This window comes from Mytilus californianus, unplaced genomic scaffold (assembly GCF_021869535.1).
Source record: "Mytilus californianus isolate M0D057914Y unplaced genomic scaffold, xbMytCali1.0.p SCAF_13, whole genome shotgun sequence".
In the NCBI taxonomy this organism is placed as follows: Eukaryota; Metazoa; Mollusca; class Bivalvia; order Mytilida; family Mytilidae; genus Mytilus; species Mytilus californianus.
This window is the reverse complement of record NW_026262615.1, coordinates 43,391,644-43,418,729: the sequence shown is the minus strand read 5'-3', so window position 1 is coordinate 43,418,729 and position 27,086 is coordinate 43,391,644. Positions and strand designations below refer to the sequence as shown.

The 27,086-nt window shown below is 33.3% G+C and overlaps 1 protein-coding gene across 1 annotated transcript; it reads right to left on the bottom strand.

Annotated features, from left to right (window-relative positions):
• Positions 1–18,350: 18,350 nt before the first annotated feature.
• On the bottom strand, positions 18,351–23,074 carry LOC127723705 (uncharacterized). Its single transcript, XM_052230455.1, has 3 exons — positions 23,018–23,074; positions 21,809–22,158; positions 18,351–20,654 (listed from the first exon to the last, which is right to left on the bottom strand). Exons 2-3 carry the CDS (start codon positions 22,146–22,148, stop codon positions 18,652–18,654), a joined length of 2,343 nt encoding a protein of 780 aa, XP_052086415.1. The 5' UTR covers positions 22,149–22,158; positions 23,018–23,074; the 3' UTR covers positions 18,351–18,651.
• Positions 23,075–27,086: the final 4,012 nt, after the last annotated feature.

Genomic DNA, 27,086 nt, shown 5'->3' with positions numbered 1-27,086 from the left:
ATTGTTGGGTCAATTCAGGTTTCATTTTAATTAATTTGATATAAATAGAAGTAGAATTGTCACATGTTTATTTGTTTATTTGTTTATAACTTTGTTGTGAGGCGTTTTCACTTTCTGTTGATATCATAAACACGAAATGTCTTCTCCTACCATTTGCTACGCGTCTAAAAAAACAGTGTATTAAAGTCAGGCTGACCAAACAATAGAATACGTTGATTTCTAACTGGAGTAATTCTGATAATTTCTATGAGGTTATAAGACAGCACAGGCGTGCTTGTTGGATTCATGATAGACAGCACGAAGTAGTTTCTCTTTCGTGTGTCCATTTTCCTTTCTTGGAGTAAGGGAGATAACTTGCGTAACTAACGACGAACGTTTTTAATCCCGTATTCCGCTAGAGGTGTGCAATAACGTGCACTTCGCCTCACAATTTCCCCAATTGATGTATTCCTAAAGATAAAGAAATAAATCGCCAGGCAGAAACTCGATATATTAGCCTTGTCTCATACTTTTTTCAGATTGTTGTTTCGCTCGTATTGACGTTTTTTTTTTATGAAAACCTGTATGCTATAAGAAAATTTATTGAACATACTGTTTCAGTTTGTGTGTTTCCAAAAAATGATTAATCTTTTACATTCACAAAATCATATCAAATGAACATTGTAAGACTCATTTGGGGGCGGGAGAGGAGGGGTTCTTTTTTTTTTAGATTTACAGGGAACTCGACTTTCCTAACTCGCAACTCGACCTTCGTAAGTCGCAACTCGACCTTTGTAACTCGCAACTCGACTTTCGTAACTCGCAACTCGACTTTCGTAACTCGCAACTCGACTTTCGTAACTCGCAACTAGACTTTCGTAACTCGCAGCTCGACTTTCGTAACTCTCAACTCGACTTTCGTAACTCACAACTCGACATTCGTAACTCGCAAGTCGACTTTCTTAACTCGAGACTCGACTTTCTTAACTCGCAACTCGACTTTCTTAACTCGAGACTCGACTTTCGTAACTCGCAACTCGACTTTCGTAACTCGCAACTCGACTATCGTAACTCGCAACTCGACTTTCCTAACTCGCAACTCAACTTTCGTAACTTGCAACTCGATACTCGACAACAAGTGAATTTTAGAAATGTATGCAACAATTAGATTGAGAAAAGTAATGGATTTACAACTTATAAACAACAGGTTTGGAACCCTCCCCCCAAAACAAACAGTGTTCTAAAGAAGATGTAGCCTTTTTAACTTATGAAGGGTGATCTGGAGGGGATTCATGAAATTCTGAATAACTTTTGTAAAGAATAGATACATATAAAAATTACAATTTGTAATATGATTGCCAATGAGACAACTATCCACAGAGGTTCAAATGACAAAGCCATTATAAATGATTATGGCCAACCATACAGCCTTAAACAATGAGAGAAAAAAAAAACAGGTGGGGGGATTCATTACCATAGAAACAACTTTTCTAAAAGATGATTCCACTTATTTTCAATAAATAATAAACATTGAAGTCTATCTCAGGCATCTGGGAACAGACTCAACAGTATTTCTATACATGTATTACATGTAATATATTCCAAAATGTGGACCAACCCGATATCAAATGTTCTACTGGATGAGATCAAATTAAAACGTCGCAGTGGTGATATACTCCAATGGCAGTCTTTTCTGCTAAAATGTCATTTTGACACAGCAAAATATAAAGAAAACGTTAACTATCGGGAAATTGAGTTCTTTTTCGCAAAATAAACCCACTAAAACTGAACTTTGAATGCAAACGATCTCTAAATAGCTTACAGATATTGGTATACAGAATAGTCCATGACGATTCTTGATAAGATTTCATGAAATGTACACCGATTATGTCAGTTGAACGGACTAGAATGAGATAAGTTAGATATACATAAAGGTGTTTTCAACAGTTATGGTGTAAATCAGTTGTATTCTTTGGTTGACATATATATATATGTATAGAAGTCTATAAAAAGGACCAACCAGCAAATTTACTATGTACCGGATCGTCTAGAATAGACGATACTGTGCAGATAAGGAAAAAATTATATAAGTCTAGAGATTAGCACAACGATACTAATATAAGATGGTATTATACGAAGATGTTGTTAATAAATCGTGTTGACAAATATTTCGGCTTAACAAATAGCCTTCTTCGGTGTCAATTATTTTAACAATACTGATAACAAATATTTCGGCTTAACAAATAGCCTTCTTCGGTGTCAATTATTTTAACAATACTGATAATATCAGTATTGTTAAAATAATTGACACCGAAGAAGGCTATTTGTTAAGCCGAAATATTTGTCAACACGATTTATTAACAACATCTTCGTATAGTACCAACTTATATTAGTATCGTTGTGCAAATCTCTAGACTTATATATATATATATATATACAAAAAAAAGTTTCTTTTCAAGCGGTGTACAGAATTATATATTAAAAATTAAATACACAAAAAGAGTTTTAAAAGCAGCATTGTCTAGCGCTTTCATCCATCTTGGGACTTTTCAAGACTATGAACGTCGTTATGAACGTCTTTATGGGGAACACATTAGTATTATGACGTAACGTCATTGTTCGTAACATATAAGTAGTATGACGCAACGTTATTGTTCATTTAACTACTAAGCATTAAGCATGGCGTCAAACACTTTTATGAATTTTCTTTCTAGTTCTTTACGGTATTCTTTTGTTGGTTCCGTACATTTGAAGAACGGGAAAAATTTGAATTTTCCTCCCGCACAAATGTCTAAATGTTCGCTTAACGGAATTTGTCTGTACTCGGGTTGCCGTATTTGCTGTTTATGGATCCTGACCCGTTCACACACACTATTTTCTGTTTGACTTATGTAGTTTTCTTTAGAGTTGACACATGTTATACAATAGGGTAAATTTTCTGATTTGCAAGTCATATTTGCGTTTACTGTAAATTTTTTACCGTTTTTGAAATATTTCGTACTGCCGATTTCTAAGTAATTATAATTGTCTCTTGAACATACTCCACAGCGTGAATCGCCACAAATTTGTACGGATGATAGTTTTTCAACTATATCAAATCGCGCTTTTGTAAGCTGGCGTTTCAAAATTTTCGGTTGTCTTCTACTATAAATGATCGATTCTTCTTTTACCAAATTTTTCATTGTTTCACTTTGATGTAAAATCGGAAAATTCGAGTTTATAAACTTGAAGGCATTTGGTAATGACGGATCACGAGTAGTCACAAACGGGAGGACATCATCATCGGTTGTCTGTTCCTTCGGTGTCCTTAGTTGATTTGTAGACATTTTATTTGTCCTCTCGATACTGTCATCTATAAGTTTTAATGGATATTTCTGCTGTAAGAGATACATCTTCAGTTCTTCTAACCTTCTTTTGCGAAGAGTTTTATCCAATACAATTGAACATACTCGTCTTGCCATACAATATGGAATGTTTCTTTTTGTATGTGATGGGTGGCATGATTCAAAATTTAAATACTGGTGTGTATCTGTCTTCTTGTAATAAATATCCGTAATGATTTTATTGTTGGAGAGTTTAATCAAAATGTCTAGAAATGGGAGTTCCAAGTTACTACTTTCATTAGTGAATTTTATTGACGGATGCAATGAGTTAAGAATTTCATGGAATTTTTCTAAGTCGTCTGTTGATTTATTCCATAATATAAAACAATAGTCTAGAAATCTTTTCCACTGTTCATAAACATAAGTTTTGAATTCCTGTCCAAATATCTGGCCAACTTTTTCATATAATATTTTTTCTAAGTAAGCCATAACTAAATTGGCATAGGTAGGCGCAACTTTTGTTCCCATTGCAGTTCCTTTAATTTGTTTGTAGTATTCACCATCGAAATAAAAAATATTTCCCTCAAGGATGATTTTCAAAGCTTTTACAATGAATTCCGTATCGAATCTGTCGTCGACAATTTCTCGGTTTATTTCAACCCAATATTTTATTGCCGTTGTTCCTAGATCGTGCGGTATATTTGTATACAAGCTGGTAACATCAAATGTTGTAAGGAGTGTATTTTTCGGAACTGTTTCAGGTATATACCTCAAAAAGTCTATATCATCTCTGACGTAACTTGGTATTAGCGGACATAACTTTTTTAATATCAGATCCAAAAAGTGACTCATTCTTTGAGTTGTTGATTCAGGGCCAGCAACTATTGGTCTCAGTTTAAGATCGTTAAGGACACCGAAGGAACAGACAACCGATGATGATGTCCTCCCGTTTGTGACTACTCATGATCCGTCATTACCAAATGCCTTCAAGTTTATAAACTCGAATTTTCCGATTTTACATCAAAGTGAAACAATGAAAAATTTGGTAAAAGAAGAATCGATCATTTATAGTAGAAGACAACCGAAAAATTTGAAACGCCAGCTTACAAAAGCGCGATTTGATATAGTTGAAAAACTATCATCCGTACAAATTTGTGGCGATTCACGCTGTAGAGTATGTTCAAGAGACAATTATAATTACTTAGAAATCGGCAGTACGAAATATTTCAAAAACGGTAAAAAATTTACAGTAAACGCAAATATGACTTGCAAATCAGAAAATTTACTCTATTGTATAACATGTGTCAACTGTAAAGAAAACTACATAGGTCAAACAGGAAATAGTGTGTTTGAACGGGTCAGGATCCATAAACAGCAAATACGGCAACCCGAGTACAGACAAATTCCGTTGAGCGAACATTTAGACATTTGTGCGGGAGGAAAATTCAAATTTTTCCCGTTCTTCAAATGTACGGAACCAACAGAAGAATACTAAAGAACTAGAAAGAAAATTCATAAAAGTGTTTGACACCATGCTTAATGCTTAGTAGTTAAATGAACAATAACGTTGCGGCATACTACTTATATGTTACGAACAATGACGTTACGTCATAATACTAATGTGTTCCCCATAACGACGTTCATAACGACGTTCATAGTCTTGAAAAGTCCCAAGATGGATGAAAGCGCTAGACAATGCTGCTTTTAAAACTCTTTTTGTGTATTTAATTTTTAATATATATATATATATATATGTATACATGAAGATCATTGGCTTTTCTACACACTGATATTTTACAATATCGATAATCTATTTATCGTTCTATTGCTGGTATTTTTCACCTCCCTAAAACAGTTTTAACGCTAGATGAACGCAAGCTTGATAGGGTGTCCCTACACATTTTGACGTCGCTGAAAAATTTTGGTCGACGTGTATATATATATCCTCTTCTCATGGATTTTCGTGCAATTAAGAATGCATTGCGGCGTCACAATTTCCATTGAAAAGGCATGCATAGTACGAATTCATATGACGTACGAAAACATTTGATCTGACCATATATGTATAGATTATCGGCTTTTCTACACATTGATATCGTAAAATATTAGCCAGTGAGCCGCAATGAACCTTTTAAGCGAGTGAGCGCAGCTTATGAGCTAAAATGAATCAAATAGTGTCCTGCGTCACAGTGGGTGATATTTTAAGGTATCTACATGTATACGAAGCCTATCTGTTTATCATTCTAAAACTGGCTTTTTCACCTCCCTTACTTGGCCTAAGACATTTGCTTATCTGTTTATCGTTCTGTTACGGAGATGCTGAAATAATCTCCCTTTGCTAGAATATGGGATGACTCAAAATGAACTATATCACTGTGCAAGAACAGAATAATAAAGTGAAAATATAAATGAAATTATATTGTGATTAGTTTTAGACGTTTCTTCCTGCTTACTGGATATGTTATAGAAGATTTTGCCATTCGTATGGAGGAATTGTACCTTCTTACATAACATGTGAAAAAAAAAAGACTTATTATAGAAATACTTTGTAACTGGGTCTCAATTAGACCAGTCAAGGACGTATAGTGTTAGTTATTCGTCCTTGGACAAGTGGAGTTGAAATACTCAAATAGATCCGCACTCTTTGACTGTTAAATATACTAAATTAATGTTTAGGCTTCATTATTTATGTATAAATTTCTACAGAATATTTAATAAAGTATCTGAACATCTGTATTTGGTCTCATTTGCCAGAGCTCCGTCCCAGTGGAACGAATCTTTGTCCGACGTTCAATCGACACGAGGGGACGGCGACGCATAGCCACCCGACCCTCCTGTTACAGTTCTATTACTGGCTTTTTTAGACTAGAGAATTCATGTGTACAAACCTGACGTCAAACTATGTACTATATAAAGAAGAGACGAATAATATCACATTACATCTAAAGATAACTATAATCCAAAGTAAATTATATTACGATGTCAATGGACCAAATTCCCGCGCAAATGTCATCACTGGTATAGACCAAAAAGAATTTTAGGTCTATGTATCATTCACATTCCGATCAATTTACTCAGTTAAAAAAATATATATGCTAACTATATTTATATTGGTTTTGAATTTAGTATATCTATCATAAAAAAGATTTATTTCTCGCAGACAACACTCAATACTATACGCCGACTCGACACTGAAGCTAAAACCCCCTAAAACATAATGGTAAATGGAATCGTCCAAACGGATGTCCTAATATTGATTAAGGTGAAATATGTAGATTCAGAATTGTGTACACTGACATAAGATCAGAAATAAAGCCCTATGAAATGTGAAAACAATAAAACAACTGTATAAAATCATTGATTACTAAATTTGCTTGCATAAGAACCATGAAGTTAAAATCTATAACGATTACGTGTATCCTGTCAACCCCTTTTCTTCTTTGCATCGAGGCTTCCGTTGCTTTACATCGAGACCACAGCAGTTCAACCAATCGGGAAATGTTAAGTTGGGACATATCTGTATTTTTACTGCAGGTTTTGGCATATTTAAAACAGAATTATAGAAAAATTAAATGTTGTTAGTAGATACAAAACAGAACATAATACTGAAACACTTTTAGCAAAAGATGAATTGGATCGGGGTTCTGTGTATTCATATTATTTATACAACTCGCCTTACTCTTTGGAAGCGTGTTCTTTACATCGAGGCTTGCGTTGGTTGACATCGAGGCGACAGTAGTTCAACCAATTGGGGAATGTTTATTTGGGGCATGTGACCTATTTTAACAGCAGGTTTTAGAATATTTTAATCGAAATTATAGAAAAAAGGAATGTTGTTAGTACATACAAAACAGAAAATGATGAATACTTTTAGCAAAAGATAAATTGGATCGGGGTTCTGTGTATTCATATTATGTGTACAACTCTCCTTACTGATGCCATTTTTTGGAATTTCTGTGACCTAAATGGTTCGCGAAAATTAATATTTTTATATATAGTATAGTAAAAAGGATAATATGTTACATTCTCGCAATAATAAGAATACAAGGCCTATGGTCCATTAAAAAGTTAAATCACAAAAAAACTTAACTCTGATCAAATGGCAAAATGAAATGATAAAACACATCAAACGAATGGACAACAACTGTCATATCCTTGACTTGGTACAAGCATTTTGAAATGTAGAAAATGGTGGATTGAACCTGGTTTTATAGTGCTAAACCTCTCACTTGTATGACAGTCTCATCAATTTCCATTATATTTACAACGATGCGTGAACAAAACAGACATAATAGGTCTACACCATTAAGCTTCACTTTCTTCGCAAGACATAGTTTGCTACGCTGACTTATTCACTTAAGGAACAATTTCCTTTATTGACGTATTCAATATATGATGAGGGGTTTTACTTTTGAATTTACCGGGAATGGTAATATCAAATAGTGTTCAATATCATAGGAAATATAAAAATATTGTTGCAAACGAAAATGTTCAAATTTGAAATACACGAAGTTTGAAAGATGGCAAGATACTGAAATGCGTAAAAGGACCAACCATTCACAATATTCTAAAACATATAAATATTCATAATATACTATTCGTATAGCATAGCTAACCTGTAATGCATTATGAGGATTTAGTAGCTGTGTTATATACTGATTGGTTCATAGACATACCATCTTAAAGTTGACATAGACTATTTTGATTGACTCAGATGTTAACAATAACTACGTCGATAGAAATGTCTTGAGGATTTTATACAACAATAAAATAAATGAAAAGAATTGTTTAATGTTATATTTCAAAATATATGTTAGGGAGTCTATAAATCAGTTTGACATTTTGAGACATACTAATGTGTTTCCCAGTTTAGATAGACCATGGCCAAATCACTACTTTACATGAACAAAATTTAACATGCAACTTTTGCCACCTACTTAATATTTCATGCATACAAATTACTGTAAACATACGTAACTATATTTGCTTTCAAATCAAAGGACGATAACAATGTCCTCGGATCTAGTACTTCATGAAATTAAACTGTATCAATGACAAGTATCTATTTATTTATTCAAAATGCTTTAACTGTTTAAAACAAAAGACAATAGAACAAAATAAAAGGGAAAAACAATATTGTTATTACCAGAGAATGTGCATGTGTACATTTGATGCTGAAAGAGCTGGCATTTTTTGAGGAACTGATTCTCAAAATCACATTTAAGAGATGCCTTATCGTCAACAATCTGTCACATTAGTAGGTATAGTTTAGCATATTCAGTTTCTGGGGAGTTTCTTTACTCTACATTCGAATTGCTTATTTTTTGTGCTATAATACAACCTTACAAACAATAAACAATACGAAGATAGAGTAAAGAAACTCCCCAATTTATTTGTTCTATTGTCTTTTGTTTTTGTTTGAAAACTGGTTATTTCGATCATTACTGTTCTCTAAAAAAAACAATGGATTATTCAGTAATATATGGTTTTCAAAGGAAACACATCACATAATGTTTGTTAAATATTATGATCCTCTCGGTTATTAAGAAAATTCCAAATCCTGTCTTTTTAAGAGCCTTGTTTTCCTGATTTTTGCTGTGATACAAATATTATTATCGCAACGTAAAGCTTTGTTGTAGCACTGACAAGCAGTTTCTATATCACCAGATAATTCTGAGCACATACTACGAATTTTTAAAGACAATGATAGTTGTTCGGGTGAAATAAAGAACTTTTCCTCCACGGTCAAACACAAATCTCTCAACGCTTGTTGTCTGTTAAACAAATCACCGAGATGATAATAGCATAAAAATTTCAGACAATGATACAAAACAACAGGAGGTACGGTGATGTAGCCTTTTTGGATTTCAAGTTGTAACTCATCGGGTATGAAAGACGAATGCTGTAAGTATCTAACAGGAGAAATAGTTGATAATCTTAACTTGTCATTTAATGTTATGGATTTGATATTGAAATATTTACCATAGTATCGTAAATTGGAAAATTTTGGCGTCGGGATATTTTGGCTGTTTTCTTACGAAAGGCATGTGTTTTATTTTGGTGCGTGTAATTTTGGTGCTTTGTCCAATTGATATGTTTAATTTTGGAACAACAGTAGTGAGCAAGGTCATTCCTATTTACTTTTATTTATCCGTTTATTTACAAAATATCATTGACTTTCTCAAACTAGAAATACGACAAAGTTAACCTAATGAAGGAATCTGATACGGATGTAATTGCAAAAAAAATCCGTATATTGTGGTTCAAAGCTGAAAGAAAATATGATATAAAATCTTTAACATTAAAATCACTTTTTAAATAGATTATTCATATTTTACAAATATCATATGAAATAAATTTTAGTCATCTTTCTTGCAGAACATGATTATCTATTGATGATCAAGGATATAAATTTTAATCCTCATGCCTCTGGCAGTACATGTTAATTAATTGGAGATCAAGGATTACAGGCAGTTTTGATATTCTAATTACCAATAACGGTGTCTTATAAGCAATAGCCTTGCATATTTATAACATGTGTGAATAAACATTCATGTTGTGTTTTCTTAACAATTTCAGAAAACTGACAATTAAGTAAAAATTGTAAAGTGTTGTTGTCAAATTGTATCAAATGTTTAATTGCAGATTTGTCTATGTTTAGAATTGTAGGAAATATACGGAAGCTATGATCAAAAACAAGAATGTGTCCCAAGTACACGGATGCCCCATCCGCACTATCATTTTCTATGTTCAGTGGACCGTGAAAATGGGATAAAATCCTTAATTTGACATTGAAATTAGAAAGATCATATCATAGGGAACATGTTTACTAACTTTCAAGTTGATTGGACTTCAGCTTCATCAAAAACTACCTCGACCAAAAACTTTAACCTGAAGCAAGACAGACGGACGAACGGACGGACGGACGGACGAACGGACGCACAGACCAGAAAACATAATGCCCATACATGGGGCATATACATATTTTCCCCATTATTAACATAACGATATTGTCGTACCGGTACGCGATTTTGTCGTTTCAATTTTTAGTGTTTGCTTTATTTTCGAGTGTTTAATTTTTGCACTTTCATTGGAGGCACCAAATACACCAAAATAAAACTACAATCAAAATAACCCATTTACGGTAATTGATTTGTCTTTGAAGATATAATACAAAGCCTTGATATATCTTATCTGGTGTACAATTTGATAGAACATGATCTACTATTCGGAGAGTAACATTATACTGTCCAATAACATAGTAAAACGATGCATACAACAGCCACGCAGTCACAGCATCTTGCTGTGGGGCATCTTGTAAATGTTTATGATAGCGGCTTCGTATATTTTCGATATTCTTTCTTCTGACCCTAGAAGGAAGTTGTTGTGGTATTTGCTGGTTAATATTTGATATCCATCTTCTACAAGCATCACGTATGTATACAGATAATTCTGATTGGAGCAGATATTGAACGGCGATTAATCCACGGAAACAGAGATCAAGATTCTTGGGATTTCCAAACTGAGCGAAAATCTTATATAAAAAAAGTCTAGCTGAATTGAGAAGTTGTTTTTCATGGTAGATGATAGGACTTAGAAAATACATTCGTTGCTAGTCCTACAGTTTTATCACAAATAATGCTATCGAATATTCTGAGCAATATTTGATTATTGGTCGTATCTATTTTTTCCTGAAACATATTTTGTTCAGTTTTCTACCCACGACCTTAAATTACCTAAACAGAATTTAAAACTGTACAGTGAAACAAGTTTTCTAATTGAACTGTCTCGATTGATACTTCCTCTGACAACCAAAGCAACGTTGTTTTTAGAAAATATGAACATAACAAATCCTGTACACCTGGCGTTTTTGTTTATGATGTGTTTAAATATATTAATTATTGTTTTTGCTTTAAATTTGATCAATGATCAAAATTGTTGTGAGGAACGTGAGATTTTCACTTTTCTAGTTATTGATTGTCTTTGTTTGTCGACGTAATCAATTTGGGATTCCCAATTGTTTTATAAGGTGCTACTGGTAAGTCTAATATAGACGAAACATAATTCACCCTGCTTACCCTTCCGGAGCACCTGAGATCACCTCCAGTTTTTGGTGGGGTTCGTGTTGCTTATTCCTTGGTTTTTTATGTTATGTCATGTGTACTATTATTTGTCTGTTTTTTTATTCAGTTTTGGCCATGGCGTTGTCAGTTTGTTTTCGATCTATGAGTTTGATTGTCACTCTGGTACAAAAATGTATCTTTTACCCCTCTTTTAGCGTACTGAATTATATGCACGATTTAACGTGTAGTATGATATTGTATGGTTACCTTCATCATGATCTTCACAATTCTCCAAATATTGAAGGAACTCGTTCGAAGATTTAACAGGAAATCTTAAATTCAGGATTCACTGTGAATTTTGTTTCCTTCTTTTCAGACAGGCTTTGAATTCCTTTTCAAACTGGTGAATAGTAAGACCAAATACGTCGTTTGAGATTCTTATCCGACCATCAAAATGTTGCTGGAGAATATGTGTGCGTTGTCGTCGTCCGCGGTACGGAAAGCGTATAACGCCATATTTTTCCCAATACGTTATTTTTCTCATTCCATACACATGTTCATTGTCATCTTCACTTTGATTGTTTGATTTATTGGTATGTTTATTCATTATTACAGACCTGTTATATAATTGTCGAAAAGATAGACTTGCATGGTTGAATTAAGATTCTCAATCGGTTGCTAGGACTACAATAGAAAAATTGTGCTTAAAATCTGTCACATGATATATTCCTGAGTACGCATGTGCATGATATAATATGCGCCTTAAATATGTGCTCTAAAAGTTAGTCAAACTATTTTAGTACATACTGTAAACCAACTTATTTTCGCGGATACTTTTTTTCGCATTTATCCAATTTTAGTCAACTACTTGACGATTTTATTTCGCGATTTTCAAAGTACGTGATGTAGATAAATAAGAAAAGATCCTTTTTAAAATATTCGCGGCGATTAATTTTCGGGTTATTTATGCACTCGCAAAAATCGCGAAAATAAATCGCTCGCAATCTACAGTATTCAAATGTCGTAGACACAACAATGGTGATTTTATCGGACAGAGAAGCAATGTCAGCAGTATCTGTCTTAATCTGGGCTCTCATTACCGATGTAAGCTTTTCAAAGATGATAATGTTGTCCATTGTTACATTTCAAAGTGTTTTGTGTATGCAGACTGTATGTTGCATATACATTACTGTTGATTTTTTTTTATTTTATAGACAAGTAGTTGGTTCTCTACACGGACAAACTACTAATCCTTATGAACGATGGAAAAAAAACCACCCAAATCAGACATGAAAACACACCACAGTGGACTACATTCACACGTATTAAAAAGCTGTAGAGCACAAGATGATAGTGTGATCCTTTATCTCGACGTTACGCTATATATATTATATAATGTCCTGTAACTAAATAATTAAAAGTTTTGGGAAAATTTAACAACTTATAATTCAACAATAGATATAGAATATCTTAGAAACATATATATACATGTATATATATGATATACATACATCTAGACGTATGACACTGAAGGTCGGAAAACTAAACATTTTCACATCAGCTTTCTTATTTTGAATGTTTTATTTCAACATGTCCTACCAATATCCAAGCAGCAATTACCTACACACTTTTTTTTATTCAATTTAATTCTTTATTTATTTAAAGAGGATTACCAACAGCCAGAGGCTAAGTGTGGGTCTCCTCAACATAGATATATACAGATTCACAATTAACAAAGTTAGTTTATTTTAAGTTTACAAACATGTTAAACACAAGACAAGACAATATGTAGAGGACAAGACATACGAATGTAATTTGACTACACACCCATCCAATCACTCGCTCATTCTTACTCACATGCACACGACTTTACAAACATGTATGATTCAGTAATATAGAATAATGATTACGGAAATATGATTTTGAGTACAATCAGGTCAAATGGAAAATGTGTTTCATACCTTATATGTTTTATTACAAGAAAAAAGATAAAGTACAAATAAGTTATTTAGCTATCGAGAAAATCTGTTTGAAGATTTAATATACTGTAAACCAACTAATTTTCGCGAGCGAATTATTTTCGTGACTTTCGCGAGTGAATAAATAACGCGAAAATTAATCGCCGCGAATATGTAAAAAATGATATTTTCTTATTTAACTACACCATGTAGTTTGAAAATCACGAAATAAAATCGTCGCGTGTTGACTAGAATAAGATAAACGCGAAATAAAGTATTCGCGAAAATAAGTTGGTTTACAGTATAGAAACACACACTCAAACAGCTCTAAATTAGTAGCATCAGACAAATCGTCACTACCTTCCATTAAAATTTTGCTCATATAGTTGGGACATAGATCCCGCAACATTGCTATATTTATATCTGGACAAATCAGATTCTTAATACCAAGTAGAAGAGTAATCCGATAGTTCGTGAAACGGGCGCAATGAATTAAATAGTGCTCAGTGCTTTCAATATGGTTACCTAGGCAGAAATTGCAAAATCTATTTAATGTAAGATTATATTTGTACAAGTGGTCATTCAGGGCACTAAGCCCTAATCGTAATCTAGTATGAATCTTTTTCTCATAACCATGTCATCGTGAATATATCTTTTAACTACACAAATTGAGATTCTTCTTTAACAACCTTTTGAAACTCGCCAAAGATGTTGCTGAAATTAGTTCAGCTGACAAACTATTCCAGTCTCTAATCGTAGCTAGAAGACAAGAATTATAGTATGCTACTGATCTTGACCTGATGGGTATCAAGTTGGTATGTCATCTTAAGTTATAGTTTTCGGTGTTAGGATGGAACAATGGATGAAAATAACAGAGATAATCTGGGACAAGACGATTTTTAATTTTGTACAGGTATGTAAGTCTATGAACTTGACGGCGTGTTTTAAGAAGCTCAAGGCCAACCTCTCTCAATAAAGTGACATGTTTTGTGACCCTGATTGCCCCAGTAGATATAATGCAGGCACGTCTCTGTACATGTTCAATGTTTGCAGAATCGGCACTAGAGCAGTAATCACAGATGACATCTGCATAGTCTAGCAATGAACGAACAAATGTTTTATATAATTTTTCAATGCTTAATCTAGGTAATATATGTCGCATCCTCAAGATAGTGTTCAGTTTACTATGACATTTTTTACAAATATCAGCAATATGATCGGTCCAAGAAAGTTTATCATTCCAAATAAAACCTAAATGTTTATGGTGTGCAACTCTCTTTATATTTACATTATTTAAGATCAATGGAGGGTAATGGGGTATTTGCTTCTTCTTAGAAATAATAAGATACTCAGTTTTTTGTGCATTGAAAGTAACACACCATCGATGGGCCCATGTGTTCAACGTGTCGAAGTCACTGTTCAGAGTTTGAAAGCAATCAAAAATGTCATCAATTTGTTTGACAAGGGAAGTATCATCAGCAAACAGTTTGATATTGCTGATAATTCCATCTTTTATATCATTAACATACATACGAAAAAGCAGAGGACCGAGTATAGAGCCCTGGGATACACCAGCATAAGTGTTTTGATTCGATGATGTCTGACCATTAATAACGACTCTTTGAATACGACCCGAAAGATAAATTTTATTTTATTTTGAGGTATCTGATGAATAGGTGTCTCATTGGCTATTATACCACATCTTCATATTCTAATATAATGGAAATACTAACAATTACATATTTAGTACATAACTGTTATTTTCAACGAAATGTCACATAATACCAAGTAAAAAGGTTCAGCTGGTTAACTTCTGTAATTAAATCATATTAATAATTGGAATATTATGTATAGTTTAGGAAGAAGCTATTTCTGAAAATTATTTTCTTGCTACCAATAAGTTTTTTGTTCGTTTTTTTTTTTGTGATTCTTTTAGGAAGAAAGATCATTCAACTTTAGTTCGGTTTTTTCGCAGCTTAGTTAACAAGAACGCTAGAAGACTGATAAACAAAGTACAAACGGAAATAAGTATTTTTGTTATTCAAGTTTAAAATGGGTATTTTGTTTCATTAACAATGACGAGGATATATATCAAAAGTTGAACGCAATATTGACATTAATTAGCTTGTAGTTAAATCTTGTAATTACGAATATATGTTGAAATGCATATAGACTTATGTTGAAAACAAACAGAAAATCACCGTGCAGCCATCCTTTGACCTTTAATCAATGTTGGCGTCTTATTGTCATTGAAAGATGAGACCAGTGTTTGTGTTCAATTTGTACCGGTGTCTTTAGTATGAGAATGCAGTGAATTTCATGTCATGTGATTCCACATTTCATGCCCGTTTGATATCTAAGAACGCGCTTGACCTTTCTGGAAAACAAACATGATTTTGCATTGCAGTAGGTTTTGATGTTTATGTGATTCTATACTTCGTGACCGTTTGATGTCTTATATTGCGAGTCAGATTTCTGGAGAAAAAAACATGATTTATCAGTCTACCTAAACAATTTGGAAGCATACATTCATCACGATTCAACAATGATTGTCTGTCCATGATAATAGTTTGATATTTGGATGAAAGAGTCATTCAAATCAGGATATACTATGTAGACGATGCAGAAGAAACATCTTATCAAAATAAAACATACCTTGGCTTACAACTTGCATACACATACGCCCATAGTGAAACATCTAATCTCCACATGACAATTTACTGATTACACTGATTTACTTCATGATAAAACTAAGGCCGTGTTCACACCAAACGCCATGTACAGTAAACATGTTCACAGTTTACAATTAGTTTAATGTAATGTACACTGGTTTCACATTAAATTTGTTCACATTTATACACCTGGTCCAGTTAGTTGTAAACCGTGTTAGTTAACTCATCAAAGCGTGTTTTCAGTTTGAAACCATAATTTCCGTATTTTGTTAATGCACGGCAAAAAAGTTTTGAATCTGAACATGTAAACAAAATGGAGTGTTGAGTTTACGGAACTTTTTTTACGACATATTATTATATACTGATTCACACTTGATAAACACATCAAAATCCATTAAAGACAAAAGAAAACATTTAGAATCAATGGTGTAAATGGGAATGATGACAATTGCAAAAAATTGAAGTAAAAACAAAAATAAAATTATGGTATCTTTTCTAGAAAAACGAACCCAAAATTACAATGACTGAAAACAAAACACAAAAAAGAAAATTATATACAAAACAACACGCTTGCTGACGAAATCAGGGGTGATGTCATGTGAGCTTGGAAGATAAGCAGACAGATCCACATGTAGCATCCGTCGTATTGCATGAAAAAAAATGGCGTTTCATTTTATGCTGATATACCTTGAAACACAATGATGCGTTCTTGATATTTGATATATATTAATCGACACTTACCAAGGAGGAAATATGTTCCTTTGAAACTTCAACCAAAATAACTGGATTATCCTTCACTGTTTTGGATATCTACATAAGTGTTCTTGCACATTACATATTGCTGAGTTTTCAAGGTGTTCCACTAAACCTCTTTTTAAATATTGACATCAATTCGATCAGTAATCAAAGCCAGGGTTCAAAGTTATTGTGAACCTATCTATTCTTGAGGTGACGTGAATCAGATGCAGATACTTAACAAATCAAAAGATTCTTTAGAGTACAATGAATCAATGACTCTTTCATCTTGCAACAGTATTAAACCAGTTCACTTTTCTTCACTTTTAACAAGTATTCCAATTCCAAACTAAAAGACCAATATAAAGAGTTAATCATGTTTTGTTTCATAAAAACGAATGGCCTACGTAGATTCAAGTTTCTTGTCTTAAGGAGGGAAGCATGGAACTTTGTAAAAAATCACACTAAATCAAACAATCTGCCGTACACTTCCGGAGCACCTAAGGTCAACCCCAGTTTAGGAGGGGTATTATTGATCAATTGTTGGTTTTCAAAGTGTTGTGTTCTGTTGTTCGTTGGCTTGTTCTTTTCAGCCAACGTCGTTGTCCATTATTTTTCAACTTATGCGTTTTAATATTCCTTTGGCATCCTTTGCTTCTCCTATCTGTATCATGTAAAAGAGGGGCGAAAGATATCAAATGGACACTCAAACTCAAACATCGAAAAAAAAAAACTGACAACAAAAAGAACAAGACAAACAGACAAATAATAGTACATACATGTAAGACATAGCATAGAAAACTAAAGACCAAACAACACAACCCCACCAAAAACAGGTGCCCTGGAAGGGTAAGCAAGTTCTGCTGCACATGTGGCACCCATCGTGTTGTTCATGTTAATACAAACCCGGTAAAAAGTTTCATTCGGTAAGTCACTTTCGTGAAAAGGAAACGGGATTGTAGTAACGACGTAAGGAACATATCCGCTATCGTCTGTGAAACGGATAATCCATAACGGTCAACCAACTCGTGGAGGCGTCCGTAAAATTAATGAAGGAATGATTTCAACTTCAACAACCATTTGGAACTCTTTGTTTTAATGATTCTTTGTGAGCAGCAACCCTTTATCAATGAAATCATGACAGTAAATACAATCCCGGGTATATCGTATCAATTGGGAGATATAAATTCTCCGTTTGCAGGCGATGCTCGAATGTTGCATTTAGATTTTGTCTTTATTTATTAGAAAACATCACTTATATACATGTTTCCACTTAGCTCCATCAAAAAGAGGAATAACATTTTTTAATGTCCCCGTTTTATATCCTTAAGATAATTAAGATAAAACACTATTTTTATTATAACAAGTATAGGAAAACCGAACTAGTAAAACTTCGTAATTGAATATTTCTAAGAGTTTTAGGTATGATTGATGAATGTGTCAGAGATATTTCTAAAAAAGTGCTTATGAGTGTCTTTTAAACATTACTACACATTGCAGCAAACTTATTGCCAAATTAAATACATTTGCCAGAGCTCAAACCTTTTCTAAGCTAAGATCTATACTACTAAAGAAAGAGACCGATTTCATTGAGCCACAACCCCCAACCATACAAAGTCCAGTGATATGAAAACGGAGTCGAGTGATATGAAAGTTATCGCTAGAAACTAAGGAAACACGTGCTGTTGTCAAGGAAATTAACAACGTCTTCATAGGTAATATAGCGATAAACAGATTATCATTGGTCATCTCAACTCGATTGCTTTTCTCACTTTCGCCGTACCGGCTTAAGCGTGAAAATCAATCTCGTTGAAATAACCAACGATAATCTATAAATAGATGAAATTGTTTTAGACGTACAGAAAACAAATACATTCAAAATGTGCATTAAAGAAAACATCCATTTACAGAACGACTATTTCTAGAGTCTATCATTTCGTCTTTTCAAGAGTTCGATTTTTCTAATTTCTGCTGTATTATTAGTCCCAACATGAATACGTGAAACTTTATCGTAGCAAACATAAGCTGAATCTATATCACCAGATACCTCACAGCACACACCGAGAATTGTTAATGTTTCAGATGTTAGACTGCTTGTGATGAAATATTTTCCTCTAACAGTTAAGTTCAAATCCTGCAATGATTGTAGTGTATTGAAGGTTTCACCGAGATGATGGAAACACAGAACTCTAAGACAATGAGTTAAAACAACAGGAGGTACATACAATGCATTATTTTCCACCTCCAGGCTTAGCTCCGCAGGTATTAAAGAAGAACGTTTCAAGTATGTAAAATGATTTATAGTCGCTAATTTCGCCTTTTCATTAAGTGTTACGTTTTTTGTACAGATATTTTTCGCATAGTTATTTATTTTATCTTGGGGAAAACTTAAAAAGCCTATATATAACTTATCATCTGTACACTTTGATAAAACATAATCTGTAATTCGGAGTGTAACTTTGTACTGTCCAAGTACGTAATAAAACGAAGCGTATAACAGCCAACCATTCACAGCATCTGTTTGTAAACTTTGAAGTAAATGTTTATGATAACGATTTTGTTTATTTTTGACATTCTGTCCCAAAAATGGACGAGGAAGTAGTTGCACCACAAAATGATTGAGACTGTCCAGCCACCATTTACATACATCCCGTACAAAGATAGACGATTCACTCTTAAGGAAAGATTTAGCAATAATCATTCCTCGGTAACAGTTATTTATATACGTTTCAGACCTTAATACGGAGATATATTTATAAAAGAAAAAATCTAACTGCGTGGAAGATTTGCATTTAAAAGTTGGTGCTAGGCAATCTAAAGTAGCACCTTCGGAAAAAAAATTAGATATCAGTCCAGCTGTTCCGCCACGTTCAATACTGTGAAGGATACTTAGCAATCTCTTATTATTTCTCATATTGACCTTTCCTTGAAACATATTTTGTTCAGGTATAAAGTAGTTAGGACAGTAGCAATTGTTAATAAACGATCTTAATGTATCTAAACACAAGAAAAAGCAGTTAAATATGTTAGCTAACTGAAATGTCTCGATAGACACTTTCTCTGATAACCAGAATAGCGTTGTTTTCAGAAAGTAGGAGCATAACAAATCCTTTGCACCAGGTTGTTTGTTAATGATGTGTTTCAATGTTAATTTAAGAAGGCCGTAACATAATAATTGCGTATAATTAAACGAATGAACCAGTTGTTTTTCTGCCACAGAAAAAGATAACCTCCACAACAATTGATCGTTTGTCATTGTTTTAGGTCCAACAGGTACCAACAAACAGCCGTTCTTTACAATTGTATCAATTACTTCATTAGGTGGCCAATGTTTTCTATGACGATTTACCCAATTGCTTGCATTGTATGGGAACGATTTACAACGGAGACAATACGCAAAGTCCATTTCCTCATGTAAATCTGATAAACATGGACCGTGTAGTAACGTTTCAACTGATTCCGTTATTTGTTGAATATTTTGAACGAATTTATAGGTTGATACATAAAAACCATTTTTGTTGGTTTGCAAACTTTGTACTAGAGAATCTTTGATCAAACGATAAGAAGAATGATAGTCGTCTGCAGCTAACTTCAGTCTTGTAAACCCTGGATACAAGGGGTCTGTTTCCATCATCAGCGTGGTATATTTTCGTGAATATTTTATATTTTCTGCCATATTTATCACTTCTACAACACCAATTACAAACATTATATCAAGGTCACTGCCGGGTAAATCAAGTCCTTCAGATATACTTCCACTTGTAATATGTGGTAATTTAGAAATGTCCATATTACTTTCTATCATATCTTTAAGCAGAAATAACCGTTGTCTATAACGTATGTCTCTTTCTGTTCCGACTATTTGAACAAGCTGTTCATACATGTATTTATTATTAACATTTATTCCGGTCCAGAGCACATTACCTAAAAGATAAAAATGAATACATGGATATTTCTTTAATGAATTTGGAAATATTATGGTAAACTGCTATGTTTCAAAGATAAATGGTTACATTCATTTTTGAGACAGTTGAAGTGCGGGACTATTAAACTGCAACTGTACAACTAGGGTTTGTTTGATACACGCAGACATTTTGCATTGCAACAGGCTCCCTATGGACCCCCTCCCCCCACCGAATTGTTGTTTTAGGTTTTCAACCGGGGTAGAGCGTAGCACTCTCTCAACAAAAGACAAAGAATGTGGAATCCATATTCTGACCAAATGTGGCTGCGAAATTATCCCGCACTGTCAAAAGGACATGCATATCCACTTTGCTATGGGTTTTACTGCTGACGAAAAGACGACCAACAGTGACCATATTGCTATACCCAAGATACCCGTAGCGTATAGCTGAAGAAAATAAGAGAGAAGATACTAAAGGAATATCCAAACAATCGAAGGAAAACTTATCACGCCAATGCTAAAAACGAAACACGACAAAAAGACAAGTTTCAACATCCAAACTAAGACTGAGTAGCACGAACCCCAATTTAAAACCTGGGTGATCTCAGGTATTCCTGAAGTGTAAGCAGATCCTGATCAACATATGGCATTCGTCGTGTGTTGCTTATGTCCCTACATATAAGTTATCAGTCCCATTAAGTGGTGTGATGTTTGAGGACACAATAACGGGATTGTCGGTACGACATAAATTTGTAAACGTGCCATCGTTATATGTGAACTAGTCTAGATATTCCATAACGAACAATTATCAACTAATGCTTAGAGACCACAATAATGATTATGACCATTTTTTTTTTCAATTTGGCCCTGGTAGATTCAGAGAAGATTTTTGTAAATGTTAACGGACGACAACGGACGCCGAGTGATGAGAAAAGCTCATTTGGCCTATTTGTGCCGGTGAGCTAAACAGGTATAGAGTATATCCCCAGACAGATCCGTGTTCATCATAATATTCTGTGGTTGATGCTGCACATGATCAATGTTGCAATTGGTGAGAAATCGGTACAATCATATTCAATGAGTGTGTAAGTTTTTTTTTATAAATATCATTCCTTTACGTTACTGTTTAATATTTGTAGCATTGATTACTTTCCAATAAATTATATCAATTTACCTTCAATATGACCTGTACAATTTTCCAAATATTCAAGGTATTTGTTGGAAGATTTCACAGGATATCTTATATTAAGTATGCATTGAGAATTTTGTTTTCTTCTTTCCAAACAGGCTCTAAATGTCCGTTCAAATTGCTGAATAGTGAGGCCAAATACATCGTTTGTTATACTAATTTGACCGTCAAAATGTTGATTGAGAATTGGAGTGAACCGTCGTATCCCACGGTATGGAAAACGTTTAACTCCATATTTTTCCCAATACGTTACTTTTCTCATTCGATGAATATTTCTATTTTCTGCTACACCTTGTTTGAATGTTCGTCCAATATTTATATCCATAATGAAATAGCTGTAATAGAATGGACGTATTAGGTGTATGTATGATTGGTTATAAAAATTCACATTTTGTTGCATTAATGAAGCAATACAGTATAATATATATTTAAGAAAAGACCAGTCTGGTATTATAACGTCATTCATTTTACGGAAGATCTAGTTTTCGCATAGGAAACCCCCAAACATTTTTTTCACGGTTTCAATCTTAACTTATATATCCTTTGCCTTGTGTGTGCATCTTACTGTGTTTTTCACTGACAAGCCTTTGATGTCAAATTTAAGAGAAGTGAAAGATACCAAGGGGACATTCAATCAATTAAATGGAAATTAACTGACAACGCCATGTCATTAAACGAAAAAGACCAAAAGACAAACAACAGTATGCAAAACACAACATCGAACACTGACTGAGTCACATCTCCACCTAAAACTAGGGTTTTCGAATTTTCATTCCATAGCTTAGTTGGAGATCGTGTTTACACTGCCATTTATCGTTGATTACTTGTACCTTGTAATTGCGATATAACTTATTTTAACTGTATAGAGAACAAGGCATGTCATCAACTTTTATTAGATAACAGGCTAGAATCACGTATTTGGTACGTGTTATGCGCCTGCAGTCCTCCATATATGCAAACTAGTACTTAAATATTCTTCACAATGTTCCTATTCTGTGCAAAACATTTGTCCGAAACATATTATAAGAACTTGGTATAACTTACTTCTCTTGTACACATTTTCATTTCCATTTCGACTGATTTTTTAAAAGAAGCTTACACAAAATTGCACACACAAAACTCATACAAATAAAAAGTTTGTTTTATCACCAAAGTTTACATCTGATAAATATGTAATATAAATTAAATGCTTACCATTAACTTTCATATATGTCCATACTTAAGCAACACACCTACAATTTTACAAATGTTGATTACTGAATACTTTACGGAAGAATTATTATGCAAATGTAGTGTAAATAATTCCGTTACGTAATAATACATTAATCTTTTTATTTGATTAATTTGAAAATGGACTGTTAAGTTCCGGTTTAGTAATTATAAACAGCCATTTGTCTGTATGGGTGCAGCCGTATCCTCAATGTAAAACATGTTTTAATTGTGTTTGAAATTTGTAATAATTTAACATGATTATGGTTACATGTATCTCGATTATAAATGTTTAAAACTATTTTTTGAAAATCATTTTTCAAATATAATTTTTCTTCGAGCATTAAAGAAAAAACGACATTTTCCGAAGTGCCCTATGTTTATTACTGTATGGCATTTTATGTCATTATTGGTATTGTTTCTTATGCTTGTTGACTTGAATACTTAACTTTTGTCCTTATATTAATGGCTCAACTAGTTTTTGTGATAATATGATAATACGGGTATTATTAAAAAAACATTTGCAGTTACAATGTAAGGTAACTTCCCTCATGCAAAACTTGAATCCTTAGTCGAGTCTTAACTGTAGATATTTACTGTCTATTGACTGTACAGTGTATAAATACATGACATTTAGGAGATAACTGTATTGTATGTTAAGCTCCGAAGGCATCAATTGGTGTTTTGATGGTCGAAAATTAAGTTTACTGGCGACGCGTTCACCAATTGATGCCGTCGAAGCTTAGAATATTGTTATCTCCATTTTAATAAAACTGACAGAAAACGACGTTGAAACGTGTATTTAAAATCTGTCATATATCGTCTGCACTGTCGCGTTCGTTCCATATCATCAATTGTCAATTGATGCCATGGAGATAAGTGACGTTATCTAATCAAAATGAACGTTACAAACGTTGTTGCATTAGAATTAAAATTATCGACCACTGAAGATCATTTAAGAAAATTTTGAATATGTAAAAACATTTTTTTCTGTTTTTTTTTCTGTTTTGTCTGGTTGTTTAAAGAACGCATTTTTTATCTTTTCAAACACTCAATTTATCCCAAGTTTGTTTTCTTTGTAAAGCTTTACTTGCTGGAAATAATGTTTCTTGGATTTACTTATGGAGTGGGAAATTCTTATGACCACATTAAATATCGGTTATGAAAAGAATAACACTTTTGCTAGGAATAAATTAATACCATGAAGATGTTTTCACACCCGTTCAATATGTGTTAAAATAAACTTGACTTAAGAATTGAATTGACAATGAGATATTGTATATGTTCAAAATGAACAAATGATAGATCTGGCATCAGAGTGAAGTTAGCAGGGTGTTGTTTTACTTTTGTACATTGTAATTATAAGCAAGTGGTTTGCACTTTATGTTAGAAACTTTCCAACTCTCAGTTTCATTTTAAACAAAGAGATCATTTAAGTAAAGTTTTAAACTTCCTTTTAACAGGACGTTTTTCCCCGGTACTTACAAAGTTAACTTACGATTATATATCTATAGACATTCTAATATAGATAAGTAAAGTATATTTATCTGTAGTAATATTTTACAGGATAAATAAAACATTATCGTCATGTTCTTTTTCAAAAGCAAATTATATTTATATGCAACTCTTTTCAGTCGGTTTTATAAAAACCTCTCATATATAGGAGGATTAGTTGCCATCTTGTGTAGCTTTCCAATTTATATTGCCATTTTGATTTGACCATTCTTGACGGGAGTTGTGATAATTTGACTATATATGGGAAAATATGTTGACAATTTCACTTTGTGAATGCAACTCCTCTGAGATTATTTGTCAGAAAGCTCTTACTCTTGGTACTATCGTTTTCCACCACTTATCGCCATTTTGATTTGACCATTCTTGACGGGAGTTGTGATACTTTGACAATTTATGGGAAAATATGTTGACAATTTCACTTTGTGAATTCAACTCCTCTGAGATTATTTGTCAGAAAGCTCTTACTCTTGGTACTATCGTTTGCCACCACTTATCGCCATTTTGATTTAACCATTCTTGACGGGAGTTGTGATACTTTGACAATTTATGGGAAAATATGTTGACAATTTCACCTTGTGAATGCAACTCCTCTGAGATTATTTGTCAGAAAGCTCTTACACTTGGTACTATCGTTTGCCACCACTTATCGCCATTTTGATTTGACAATTCTTGACGGGAGTTGTGATACTTTGACTATATATGGGAAAATATGTTGACAATTACACCTTGTGAATGCAACTGCTCTGAGATTATTTGTCAGAAAGCTCTTACTCTTGGTACTATCGTTTGTCACCACTTATCGACATTTACTTTGACTATTGTTCAAGGAGTTTGTGGATTTGACCATTTGTTGGTCCAGGAGTATTTTTACAACTGTTACAACACTTTTTGAAAGCACCTCATCTGAGACCGTTTCACATAAAGCTTTCATACTTATATTATTGTTTGCCATTATGTGTACTGCACCATATCATACCATCATTTGGCTTCGACCATTTTTATGGGAGTTATGGGACTTTGCTTACTTTATCTTGTGAACACAACTAACATGATATCATTTGACAGAAATTTCTTATACAGTGTAGGAGTGTTTGCTTTCATGTACAGCCGAACAGATTATACCGCCATCAAGTTTGATTTCGCCATTTTTAATGCAGTTCATATTTTGACAATATAGTACCATAATAACACACTATGACGCATAATTTAATTCCTCGTTTACACCATGTTTCAAGAGCGAAGAAGATTTGGAAAGTTGTACTTAATGGTCATTGGACAAATATCTGAAAATCATATTTATTAGAACTTCAATTATACAGGAACTTGTCCCTGAAATAAAATAAAGTGCCTGTGCCTGCCTGTGATAGATCGATATAATTATCACAAGTTTTTAATATGAAATCCAATTTGAAAAGCTTTATTTTAAACAAACTAAAATTATGGTATAATCAGTTGTGGTATTTTTCTTTAAACGACGACAAAAAAAATAAATCATTTGGAAATAAGAACATATAGACTTTTTAAGAGAAAAACACGTTTTGAACCTTTTAAATGTATATAGGCAATAGGAATCTGAGAATTGAGATGACAAAATTCAGAATAAGTAACCATAATTCAGAAATAGAGAGAGGTAGATACAGTGGACTTTAGTTATTTTTTTCTAAATGCAAATTCCCCCCATACTTTATAGTGTAAAATTTTCGCCTCGAAAAAACTTTTTGAAGTTAAATGGCTGCTCCCTTATAACCATATATGTTTCGTGCATCGAAAAAAATTGGTATTGAGCGCTCTTGATGAAGGTTAATCAAGAAAAGCGCGTCGGGCGTATACACTAATTGAGTGTTATTTTCATTTTAATAATACAAGGGCTAGAAAAAGGTCACTTTGTACAATTCTTGCAAAATGACAGAATGTTAATGTTTGACCTTTGGCCTATATGTTAAAACGGAATTTTCACAATACAGCTTTTAAGCGTCCTTGCAAAATAAAACAGGGAATACATCTGCGTAAAGTTCAAAAAAACGAGTGTTTGTATAATAAAGAAACATATAAACTGTTACAGTTTAGCAAGGAAAACGGTTCTTATGATCGAATTGAAGGTACGATATTTTCGGATGATTGTTATTTTCGAATGGATTGAAAAAAGAATAATGTTTCTGAAATCGTCTCTGGTTTTGTTATTGATAATCAATTAACCTAGTCTACATAAGGGAACTACCGTTTGATGTTTATGGGGATGGGGGCTAGAAAGAAATTTGAAAAAAGGCAGGATGACAATTTATTTTAAAAAAAATCAGAATGAAGTAATAAAAAGGCAGAACCGAATAGAGTGAAAAAAAAAACAACAAAAAACAGGACAGAGATTAAAACTAAAAAATAGACAGGACATAATTTTTCATCTTAGTCCCTCCCCCAACCCCATCCCAGTTTCGTTTTCTCTAATGTTTACCGATAAACCGGTGCATTACACTTGCGCGCATTACCATTTCATTTGCGCAGAAACATCCATTAACAGAACGACTATTTCTAGAGTCTAACA